The 12,109-nt window shown below is 37.4% G+C and overlaps 1 protein-coding gene across 1 annotated transcript in view; it reads right to left on the bottom strand.

Moving 5' to 3' along the window:
- The window catches only part of MetRS (methionyl-tRNA synthetase 1), a 43,859-nt gene that overhangs the window by 14,470 nt on the left and 17,280 nt on the right, over positions 1 to 12,109 (bottom strand). Inside the window, exons 12-18 of the mRNA XM_088230259.1 lie at positions 11,350 to 11,514; positions 10,253 to 10,354; positions 7,101 to 7,218; positions 5,089 to 5,159; positions 2,146 to 2,392; positions 608 to 740; positions 21 to 167 (exon numbers count right to left, since the gene is read on the bottom strand). Of these exons, the coding sequence (XP_088086385.1) occupies positions 21 to 167; positions 608 to 740; positions 2,146 to 2,392; positions 5,089 to 5,159; positions 7,101 to 7,218; positions 10,253 to 10,354; positions 11,350 to 11,514 (983 nt within the window). The remainder of the gene's footprint in view (positions 1 to 20; positions 168 to 607; positions 741 to 2,145; positions 2,393 to 5,088; positions 5,160 to 7,100; positions 7,219 to 10,252; positions 10,355 to 11,349; positions 11,515 to 12,109) is intronic.

The following is a 12,109-nucleotide window of genomic DNA, read 5'->3' on the forward strand; positions in this document are numbered from 1 at the left end:
TGCGATCTCTCTGTACTTACTCTGGATTCAGTTGGCCCACGTCCTCCAGCTTGGTGCCGAGCTGCGTCAGGAGCGTCTGCGAGGTCTCCGGCATGAAGGGCTTCAGCAGCACGGCCAGGAGGCAAGACATGTTGCAAGACAACCCCACAACCGTGGCCGCGCGAGCTCTGCAAAAGGACAAAACTTGCATTACAAAAGCGTTCTCTACTTCGGTTTCGATGCCACCAACGATGCCATGAAATGATGCCATCAGACTAGGCCATCTAACGATGCCATAGAACGATGTCATTGAACGATGCCATCAAACGATGCCATAGAAGGATGCCATCAAACGATGCCATCAAACGATCCCATTAAACGATGCCATCGAATGATGCTGAATGAGATAAGTCAACGTTAATCGACAGTTCCTACTACACCAAATTGATTGTTTAATTAGCGATCCATCATCAAACGATAATTGATCGATTGGTGTGGTAACCCCCTAAAAGAAAACGCGGTCTGACTTCTGGTGTCTGTCCACCTGGTGGTGTAGTCATCAGCGCGTTTGTCTACCATGCATGAAGTCTCTTCTTTTCTTCTATTCTTTAAGCCTGAAGTAACTTACTTGGCCTGCTCATCTCCCTTGAGGAGCACCCAGGGCTGTTGGGCCTGCATGTACTGGTTCCCGAGGCGGGAGATGTTCATCACGTGACGCAGCGCGTCCCGCTGCTTGCACGCCTCCATGGACTCCACATAACCTACAAAACAACACAAAGGATTAATTCCAACAATATGTGCATTACGTTAGGCTGAGATAATTACTGTCGACAGAATCAAGGAAGGAGTTCTGGGTTGGTTTGGACGCGTAGAGATAATGAACAGCAAAAAAACGGGTTAATGGATTTACGGTGTGATTTATATGGCACCAATTTTGTGAAAAATCACCTCAAGGACGTTTTACAATCGTATACGTAAACTTAAGTCACGGAAGCTTTGGATGCAGGACATCAGGTAGACTGTTCATATAATGACTTAGCCAAGGCCTTTGATACTGTCGACCATGATGTCTTGTTAAATAAGCTGTATGAGATCGGTTTCTCGAATGGTATGTTAAAATTAATGGCGAGCTACCTCCAAAACAGAAACCAATACGCCTCCTACGGTCTATTCGCATCAGAGTGTTTCCATACTTTCTCGGGTGTCCCGCAAGGCTCTAACCCGGGTCCATTGTTGTTCTCAATTTTCATTGATAATATTAAAAATGTAATTTTGAACTCCCGATTTCTGTTGTTTGCGGATGACTCAAAACCATTCTTAAAGGTGACAACTTCTGACGATTTTCGTCTTCTCCAAGCGGATATATCTAATATATCTGAATGGGGAAAGCGAAACAAACTTAGGTTTAATGTTTCTAAGTGTTCGGTCACGTCCTTCACTGGGGCCCAAGAAACTCGCTTTTTTGCTACGAAATGAATGACCAGAATCTGATACGAACATCGAATGTTAAGGATCTGGGCTTTGGATTTGTGAGCACCCTGACATTTCACGAACACATAGAGACAATCAGTGGTAATGCATTGAAGATGTTAGGATTCGTTCTGCGTACTGCCAGGCTTTTCGAAAATACCCGCGTACTGAGAACTCTTTACAACTCCTCGGTGCGAAGTAGACGCGAGAGTGGCTCGATGATTCGGGGGCCACATGAACTGAAGTACTCTCTTATGAAGGACATGCAGTTGACGCATGTTTGGGAAGAATAAAGTCTTTACATTAATAAATTACGATACAAAAAGTTTAAAAAATTGGCAATAGAAATATTATTTGAAAATAACTTCAATCTTTATAAAAACATAATGTGAAAAGGAGATAGTTTAAACAGATATCATAAAAGTGTGAAACAGTTTTGCCGCGATGTAAATGACAGTTAAAATTTTGTGGTGCCATACTAAATGGTGGCTGGCGGCCTCCGTGGCGTAGTGGTCAAGACGCTTGACTCACGCACGGAAGGTTCCGAGTTCGATTCCCGGTGAGAACACAAAAAATTAAAATGTGATTTTTCTCAAGCCTGGGTGCTCTGTGATGTAATTCACCACTGTAATTAGGCCTCCTGGCCTGTTGTGGTGCAAAAAAAAAAAATGTAAAAATAGCAGCAATCTTTCAAACCTCCGATCTCTCTGTTCACCAGTGCGAGCAGTTTCACCTCGTCGCCCCCGAGGACGACGCTAGGCACCCGCCCGGCGAAGTGGTTGGCGCAGAACACGCCCCCCCGGTTGGCGAAGTTGCCCAGGTTGTTGAGCAGCTCCGAGTTGTTCCGCGTGGCGAGGTCGTGCCAGCTGAAGTTGGCGTCCTGGCCCTCGGGGCGGATGGAGACCAGGTAGAAGCGGAACACGTCCGACGGTATACCGGTGTCCTGGAGAATTAATTCATAGTGATATTTATTTTTGTACTATGATTACTGTACTGATGAGTCCTGATGGACAATTGGACAGCTAACAGCTGTTTTGTGTTCAATATTATAACAACAACATACAGTAAAGCCTTTTTACTTTGCTTTTATTCTTCTTTCTGAACAAACACGACGGCGTGTGCGGCTCGGCGCGTGTAGCTCGGCGTTTTTTGACACATCGGATGAGTTTAGACATTTTTAAAATGTAAAATTGGGGTTAAAACTTACAAAACATTAATTGGGGGAGTATTTAAATAACATGTGTGGAAAAAAGTGCAATTTAAAAAAGCGGGCGCCATATTTAACAGTACGAAGGCTGCTTGGAGATTGGATATTTGTTCAGTGAAAACCAAACACCGTCTATACGAGGTCCGTTCAGAAAATAACAGGAGTTTTTAAATTTCGCAAGTTTGGAGAGTTCGATTGTTTGTATACATGCCCCTGAAGTATGCTAAAATTCTCGGCTAAATTCATTGATTACTTTGTCTGTGGCAGCGGCTAAGGTTAGACGTGTTTTTAGGAGCTCGGTGATTTTCATTTGTCAAAAAAAACAGATCAAAGAATTTGTATCAAATTTTGTGTAAAAAAATTAAATTAAGTGTGTGAAATGTTAACAAAGGCCTATGGTGAGTCTGTTGTGAGTAAAACGAGAGTTTGCGAGTGGTATAAGCGTTTCCAAGATGGCCGTGAAGACGTTGAAGATGACGAACGGCCCGAGCGCCCCAACACATCAACAACCGATGTAAACATGGAAAAAGTTAATGAAATGGTAATGAACCATCGCCGAATCACAATCAGAGAAGTCGCTGATGATGTTGGCATACCGATCGGCTCATGCCATGTAATTTTTTCGAATGTTTTGGGTATGAAACGCGTGGCAGCAAAATTTGTTCCAAAATTGTTGAATTTTGAACAAAAACAGCGGCGAATTGAAGTCGCTCAGGTGTCACTAAATGAAGTCCACGACGATGCAGAATTACTGAAACGTGTTATAACAGGTGACGAAACATGGGTGTACGGATATGACGTCGAAACTAAGGCTCAATCGTCCCAGTGCAGGCATTCTGGATTGCCAAGACCGAAAAAGGCCAACAAGTGCTGTCGAACGGAAGGTGATGCTCACTGCGTTCTTCGATTTTAATGGCATAGCGCATCATGGATTCTCGCCACGAAGTCAAACGGTCAATGAGGAGTCTACCTACAAGTTCAACGCCGTTTGCGTGAAGCAATCTGAAAATAACGCACGGATTTGTGGCAAAACAATTCGTGGCTTTTGCACCACGATAATGCACCGGCTCACACTTCGTCGCCATTTTGTGAATTTTAGGCCAAAAACAATACTGTAACGATGCCCCAACCTCCATATTCACCAGCCATGGCTCCGTGTGACGTTTTTCTATTTCCAAAAATAAAAGGCCGTCGTTTTACAAGCATAGATGACATTAAAAGCGCATCGCTGAAAGAGCCACAGGCTATCCAGAAGATGGAGTTTAAGAGGTGTTTGGAGGATTGGAAGAAGCGCTGGCACAAGTGCATAATATCTAATGGGGACTATTTTGAAGGCGACAACAATAATGTAGTCAATTAATATTTTTTTCTGAGCACACCTCGTACAACGCCAGCAAGGTTGAGTCAATTATATCATATGGAGTGAACAGTATTTTGAGTTTGTCCAAATTTTTGTAGACAAGGACTGGATTCAACTCCCTGGGGAGCTGTTTATATTAACATATTACAACAGAGATAAAGAACATTTAGGAAAAGGTAATATAGAAGTCTAGGCATCTACAGGGCTTATGACCTGTCAATGGCTGGTTTAAGTAGCGACTTTACACACTGTGTAACATTCACCATTCTGCCTATATTTGAACATCTATATTCCTTCAATTCTTTCATCTGTTGATGCCGCGATGTAAATGACAGTTGAAATTTTGTGGTGCCATACTAAAAAAAGAGAAACCATATTAATAAAATTTCCCAATATTCAGGGGAAAAATAGTTGCGTAAAAAAAAAAAAAAATTAAAAAGTAATCTAGATGGATGCATAAACGAGAAAGCCTAAGAAAAACATGGCACAACCAAATTCAACCTTGAAGGTAAACATGTCAAAGCATTTAAAAATTTATTTCAACAGAGAGGGAATACATTTTTGAGAAGGGAATATGGAAGTCTAGGCATTTACAGGGCTTGTGAACTGTCATTGGCTGGTTTAAGTGGCCACTTTACACACTGTGTAACATTCACCATTCTGCCCACGTTTGAACATCCACATTTCCTCTTCCATCTGTTGACTTTTGTGAAGGTCATGAGCCCTGTAAATGCCTAGACTTCCATGTTCCCTTCTCAAAAACTTTTTCCCTCTCTGTTGAAATAAATATTTTTTATATATATCGGTATCAAAAAAGACTTGATTTACTTGTATTTAATTTTTTTTAACTTTTATTTTATAGATATATTTTAAGATTTTTTTTATGTAAACTTTATTAGTTTGTGTTACCAAAATGTTTAAAGAGAGAAACCCCTGCAAAAAAACTGCTTTGGAGGGAATTAAAAAAATTGTTTTAATGAATGCTTATGTGAAAAAAAAATCTAAAAAAAATAAAAAGAGAAGAACGTAACGCAAAGTATAACTATTAAGGCCAATGAGATTTCTGTATTACCTGCGCGTCTGATCCAAACACTCCGACGCCTCGTGATTTAGAAAATTTCCCATCCTCATAGTTGAGATATTCTGGAAAGAAAAAAAATCAACTATCATTGTTGCCGACATAACGCGGCATATGCCAACTGGGCGGCCCTTCCTGGGGCCTTTCAATATAATTTTAACATAGGGACTTCAGTATGTGTAAGCGAGGTACTACCGCCCCAATAAAGACCAGTATTTGTCGCTTTCGGGGGTGGTCATCGCCATACTGAAGCATGTATAGACTAGGAATCATTTAATGTAATATTATTGACTGCCCACTATGTTATTTAATGTATCCTAAGAATAAACTTGTTCGTTATTCTGTTTGAGTGTTGATCGCCGCGCGGTCGGCGGGGAACTGAGGCCGGGTGGCGCGAGAGAGACCGATAGAGCGGGGGAATTTGCTCGCTGTCTCTCTCGCCGCGTGATTGGTCAACCTAGTACCGCCCGCTATTTAAGTTTTTCAAGAGAGCATAAAAAAAGTGTAAAACTGAGGAAAACTCTAAAGTAAGGAAATTAAAAATGTATGGAAAAAATAAAATACACATATAAATAAAATTATCAACATATTACAGCAGAGATGAAGAACATTTAAGAGAAGGTAATATAGAAGTCCAGGCATCTACAGGGCTTATGACCTGTCAATGGCTGGTTTAAGTGGCCACTTTACACACTGTGTAACATTCACCATTCTGCCTATATTTGAACATCTATATTCCTTCAATTCTTCCATCTGTTGATGTTTGTGAAGTTAAAGAGCTGAAACCTTTATTTATGCGCGTGAGATTCATCTAATTGAATTATTTCACCTACAATTTCTATACTTCTTCATGGACCAGGTAATTTATCATAAGCCCTGTAGATGCCTAGACTTCTATATTACCTTCTCTTAAATGTTCTTCATCTCTGTTGTAATATGTTAATATAAACAGCTCCCCAGAAAGTTGTATCCAGTCCTTGTCTACAAAATTTTGGACAAACTCAAAATATTGTTGAAAATTATCAATGTAAATGTTCAAAATGAAATGGAATTATTGTAAAAAATTATTAATTAATAAAAAATTTCATCTTGTATATGCTTTGGCCTCGTGGTGTAATGGTCAGCGCGTTTGCCTACCATTCCAGAGGTCTCAGGTTCGATTCCCGCCATGGTTGATATGAAATATTTATTTAAAAGGGCGTTTTCTTACTAGAATATTTTACAGAGCCTGGACTGGTGAAGCATAAGACTGATCATCTTACTTTCATGCAACGAAAATGATCAAGATAAGCTGAAATTGGTGTATCAAAACAGTGCCCTATGCACCATTTGGTGCGGAAAGGAAATGATGATGATAAGTAATTATTCCAATTTTGAAATAGAGCAATCTCTTAATCTGTCTTCATTGGAGAGACGTAGAACTGAGATGGACCTTATTTGCATTTTCAAAATACTTAATGCTTTAAGTGATGTCCCATCTCTGTTGCAATCAAATTCTTTTCATGTTCCCAACCGTGTCACCAGAACTCAACATCTGCTATTTATAAAATCTTCTAAGAGCAACTTTGGTTTTTATGCCCCAATGTCCAGAATGTGTAGATTAGTCAATTCATCACACGACTTGGAATTTTTTGGGATAGATCTTCCGGCTTTTCGTAGATCTCTTCGCGACTAAACAGTGTGGGATGAAGTTGGATTGGCATGGTTTAGCTCAAAGTTTTAGATCTTTCGTTTTTTTTAATATATTGTATACAATTATTGTTTTGCCCTTGTTTGTCTTTGCTAAATAGTTTTCTGTTCTTTTTGTTCAGTTTCTTGCATTTATGTTTCTTCATGTTACTGTTGTAATTGTCTTAGGCCGTATATATATAATAAATAAATAAATAAGCTTCTTAAACCTAAACAATCCAGTATTGATAATGTCAATATCTGTGTTTTCAATACAGCTGTACAATCTACAATGCTTCCATATCCCCGTCTCTGGTGCAAAGGTCGAGTGGGCTTACCGGTGGCCATGATGTGTTTGACCATGACGTTCTTCTGACCGATCCCGAGCAGCGTGGCCGGGAACACCACGGAGTGGAAGGGCACGTTGTCCTTGGCCATGAACTGGTACAGCGTCACCTGTAGGACAGGAATACTCATTGCAATTATAGTAATAATTAGAGACTCTTGGCTCTGGATAGCTCCACCCGTAAGCACAAACATCGTCCAAAGTTTGGACTTCCCAAGGTGGAAAGCTCTCAACAGACTTTCAACCGGATGAATCTCACCCGCATAAATAAAGGTTTCAGCTCTTTAACTTCACAAACATTTATTTATTCATTCAAAATTAAATATTTATGAACTTATTAAGGCTTTTTAGGCTATGCCCGTGTCAAGCCACAATAAATAACAATAAAAATACATAGTAAAATTAATTAGATCAAATTATAATGACAAAATAACAATCTAGAAAAAAAGGCAAATGTAATCAATAATCAAATTCCAAAGAATACAATGCAAAAAAGAAAATCAGAAATAATTTTTAAAATATAAATTATACAAATAAAGAATCACACATAATCAAATATACAAAATAGTGATATCATTAAAATTAACAAAATAATAGTAAAATATAGTAGTTTTGAAAAAAAACAAAACAAGAGTATCATTTAAATCAACAGAAAAAGAATATATATATAAAAGCATAATTGAAATGATAATTGAGATATGTTTTCTAGAAACTCACTCAATACTAAAGTAAGAAATATAAGAAATAGGACATTAACAGATGAAAGAATTAAAGGAAAGGAAGGAAGGAATTTTACAGTGTATAAAGTGGCCACTTAAACCAGCCAGTGACAAGGCATAAGCCCTGTAGATGCCTATATTTCTATATTACCTTTTCTTAAATGTTTTTCATCTCTGTTCAGCTCGAAAAACCCCAAACTTACATACAGTAAAACTTCGTTTTTACATTCCTCAATTTTACATTTTCCCGCTTTTTACACTGAAATGTTCAGGACTCATTTTTCTTCATACATTCTCATACAAATATCCCCCCCAATTAACGTTTTTTACATTTTTCATCACCCCGGTTTTACGTTTAATTTTTTTCGGAATTCATTTGATGCGTCAAAAAAGCCAAAATTATGTCGCAATAAAGGTTCCGCATGTGCCACGCGAATGAAGAATGAAAACAGGTAAACAACTAAAAAAGGATACATTATTGTCTTAACTTAAATTCAAAGCAGGTGCAGTGTAATTGACCTTTTTGTTTAAGTGTCTTCCTTTAGGGTTAATTTTAGTTTTCATTTGAACATAAATGTCATATTGACTTGGACAAATCATGATACGCAGTTGACAAACGTTTAGGGACAATGAAGTTTTAATATCAATAAATTGCGATGTTTAAAACAAAACAATGGAAATATTTAAAGTTATAAAAAAGATTATTTAAAAATTGTCATAAAAGTGTGAAACAATTTTGCAGCGATCTATATGACAGTTGTTTTTAGTGATGCCATAGAAAAAAATGTGATACCGTATAAATAAAATTTCCCAACATTTAGGGGAAAAAATGTTGTACGATATTTTATGCAAATTCAAAATTTTATTTTAGTAATTATTTATTTACATAAGAAATAATTGTAACGTGCTGTTTTTAAATCAAATAAAAAACAGATTACATGATATTGTTTGAAAAAAATACAAAACAAAAATATTTTTAGAGAAATTGTGTAAAGTGGCCACTTAAACCAGCCAATGACAGGTCATGAGTCCTGTAAATGCCTAGATTTTCACATTCCCTTCTTAAAAGTGTTTTCCCCCTCCGTTGCAACAAATTTAGATCAGAATAACTCCCTAGGCCTAGGGAGGAAATCCAGACCTCAAAACATTGTTCCTAATAAGCATTAATTATTCAATAAAAAAATCATAAAAACTATAATTTAACAAAAAATGTATAACGAAGGAATGGGTGAAATCTCAACCCATAACTTATTATATTAATGGAGATCAGAAATTTTAAGCGGGAAACATGTGTTTAGTAATAACAAACAAAATTAAAATGATGCGGATAGATTCCTTGGTACCTACACTCTACACTACGCACACGGATGCGTTTCTACTATCATCTCCCAGGGAACAGCCAAATGTGAACCAAGTGTTTTTACAGTTATTTACTAGGAAAAAGACAATAGATCCTGTTTACTGCACACCAAAATAAAACAGGGACGAGTTTGAGTATCGTCTATTGTCTTGTTAACCTTAATAATAAGTTAAGGAATGCTATCTTTGTTTAGTTTTTTATATTTTACTTTTTGTGCTGTTACATGTTCACTTAATTGCCATACTTACTAGTTCTTTGCTCGATGTATTATTATTGCGTTTTTTTTTAATTATTTTTATTATTTACTTTTTAAAATCATTCTTATGTTGTTGAAATTCCATTTGTCGATGCGTTTTGAAGCTGCAAGACTTTTTGTGATGATAGCTATCATATTATGTAAATGTTATCAAATATCTAAATTTAGTAAATGGGGTCTAGAATTTCAACCGTCCATGCGCTCAGTAGCTGCGAGACTTGTTGTTATCTAACTTCTAATTTTATAAATTTGCTTTTTATTTCGTTTTTTAAAATATCACTTAAACTCTATTATCATTGTCAAAATTTTTATTTTTTTAAACGTAAATAGGGGCTAGATTTCTCATTGTCCATGCGCTCTGTAGCTACAAGACGTGCTGGGATAATTATTTATTGTACAGCGTCCTTGAGGTGATTTTCACAAAAAAAATGGCGCTATATAAATTATTATCATTTAAACTCTTAACTTCATTGTCGAATAAAAAATTTAAAAATAAAAATGTAAATAGGGGCTAGATTTCTTATTGTCCATGCGCTCTGTAGCTGCAAGACGTTCTGTTATCTAGCTCATATATATCATAATTGTAATATATCATAATTGGAGACGAGGAACTAGAATCCCAACCGTCTATGCGCTCTATAGCTGCAAGACGTGTTGGGATATTTATTTATTGTACAGCGCCCTTGAGGTGATTTTCACAAAAATGTCGCTATATAAATTATCCAAACATTATTATTATTATTAGATGCAACGTGTACTGGCCGCACATCACTGGGAAGGGTGAAATAACGGAATGGTTGCTCACTTACGTTATGTTTGGGGTCCGGCTTCCACCATTTCTCGTACTGGTCCGTGTATCTCTTGGTGATGGAGATGTAGCCGATGGGGGCGTCAAACCACACGTAGAATACCTGAAAGTATAAATGATATTGGAAATTAAGATTAAAGGGATAGCGAAAGGGTATAAAAGGGATTTTGTAACAGTATTACAGGGATTCAAGGGGATTTTGTAGCAGTATCATAGGCATTCAAAGAGTTTTTGAAGGATTTCGTAAGAGTATTAGAGTGCTTAGGGAAATTATATTAGTGTTAGAGGGATTTTGTAACAATATTACATGGATTTTTAAGAGTACTCAAATTTTAACAGTATTATGGGGATTTTCAAGAGTTTTAAAAGAATTTTTAACAGTATTAAAGGATATTTTGAGTTTGTTCAAATTTTTGTAGACAAGGACTGGATTCAACTCCCTGGGGAGCCGTTTATATTAACATATTACAACAGAGATGAAGAACATTTAAGAGAAGGTAATATAGAAGTCCAGGCATCTACAGGGCTTATGATCTGTCAATGGCTGGTTTAAGTGGCCACTTTACACACTGTGTAACTGTGTAATATGTTAATATAAACAGCTAGTTGCAAGCCGACCGCCGTACCGTGTGGACGCCTTTGGAGCAAAGAAGCTCCCACCGTTGGATTAAAACTAATAATAAGAACCCACGCCTTTCACCAGGTAGTTATAATTCAATGCTCTTTGAGTATGTCCAATGCTTGCAGACTGGCTGGCTGGATTCCTTCCCTAGGGAGTTATTCATATTTCAATTTTAAGCCAGCCAATGACGGGTCATAAGCCCTGTAAATGCCTAGACTTCCATATTCCGTTCTCATTAATGTTTTACCTCTCTGTTGCGATACATTTAAATATGAATAACAGCCAGTCTGCAAGCATTTGGACATACTCAAATTGTTGAATAAAATAAAGTGTTCAGTAGACTCAAATCAGAGTTTGATTTCTTACATTATAAGTATTTTAAAGTGTTCCAGAGATTTACAACAGTATTTAAAAGATTTAGTTACAAGAGGGCCCCGCAAGAGGACCGCCGTGTTAAAAGCACGTAGATACTTTACTTTGTTTCTAAAGCCGTCTACTGGGACGGGCACGCCCCAGCTGAGGTCCCTGGTGATGCAGCGGGTCTTCAGGCCGGTCTTGAGCCAGGCGCGGGTGATCTGCTGCGCGCTGTTGGACCAGCCGGCCTCGCTGGAGGCCACCCATGTTTGCAGGAGAGGCTCCAACTGAAGTTGAGCATTATATACCAATTTATTTATTTGTTATTTGAGGAATATTCCATAAATCACAACTCATGACACCAAAACAATTATACGCCAAAACCATACTCGCTTACAGATTCAAAAACTACTCGTACTCAAATGGAAGACAACCCCCGCAATACATCACATACAAATAATATAATCACTAGATCCTCAACACTAAGACAACTTAAACAAATACAAACTAATGCCACTTTCGGACAAAGGGATTTTGAGTATTATTCAATTAAAATCTATAACCTACTTGCACTATCTATTAAAACAATTAGTAACGAGAAAATGTTTAAAAGGGCTATAAAAAAAATGGATAGCGGAGGTAGGCAGAAGTAAAATGATTGTCTCTTTGCCTTGTTTGCCCAAACCAATATTGAATCAACTGCTCCACAAGTGTATAGCTTATGTTAGGTTTTTGTTTTTTATTGTGCGTTTTGTAATATAAATATTATAGATGTACATGAATTAAATATAAACATAAATACGTAGTGTTTAAAACTGTCTGAACCTTTTGTTAATTATCTCTGTTTATTAAGTTAGTCTTCTTTGTTTATTCTCAAATGTA

Source organism: Micrasema longulum, unplaced genomic scaffold (genome assembly GCF_059751315.1).
Source record: "Micrasema longulum isolate JH-2025_06_02 unplaced genomic scaffold, ASM5975131v1 h1tg000745l, whole genome shotgun sequence".
NCBI classification, from domain to species: domain Eukaryota; kingdom Metazoa; phylum Arthropoda; class Insecta; order Trichoptera; family Brachycentridae; genus Micrasema; species Micrasema longulum.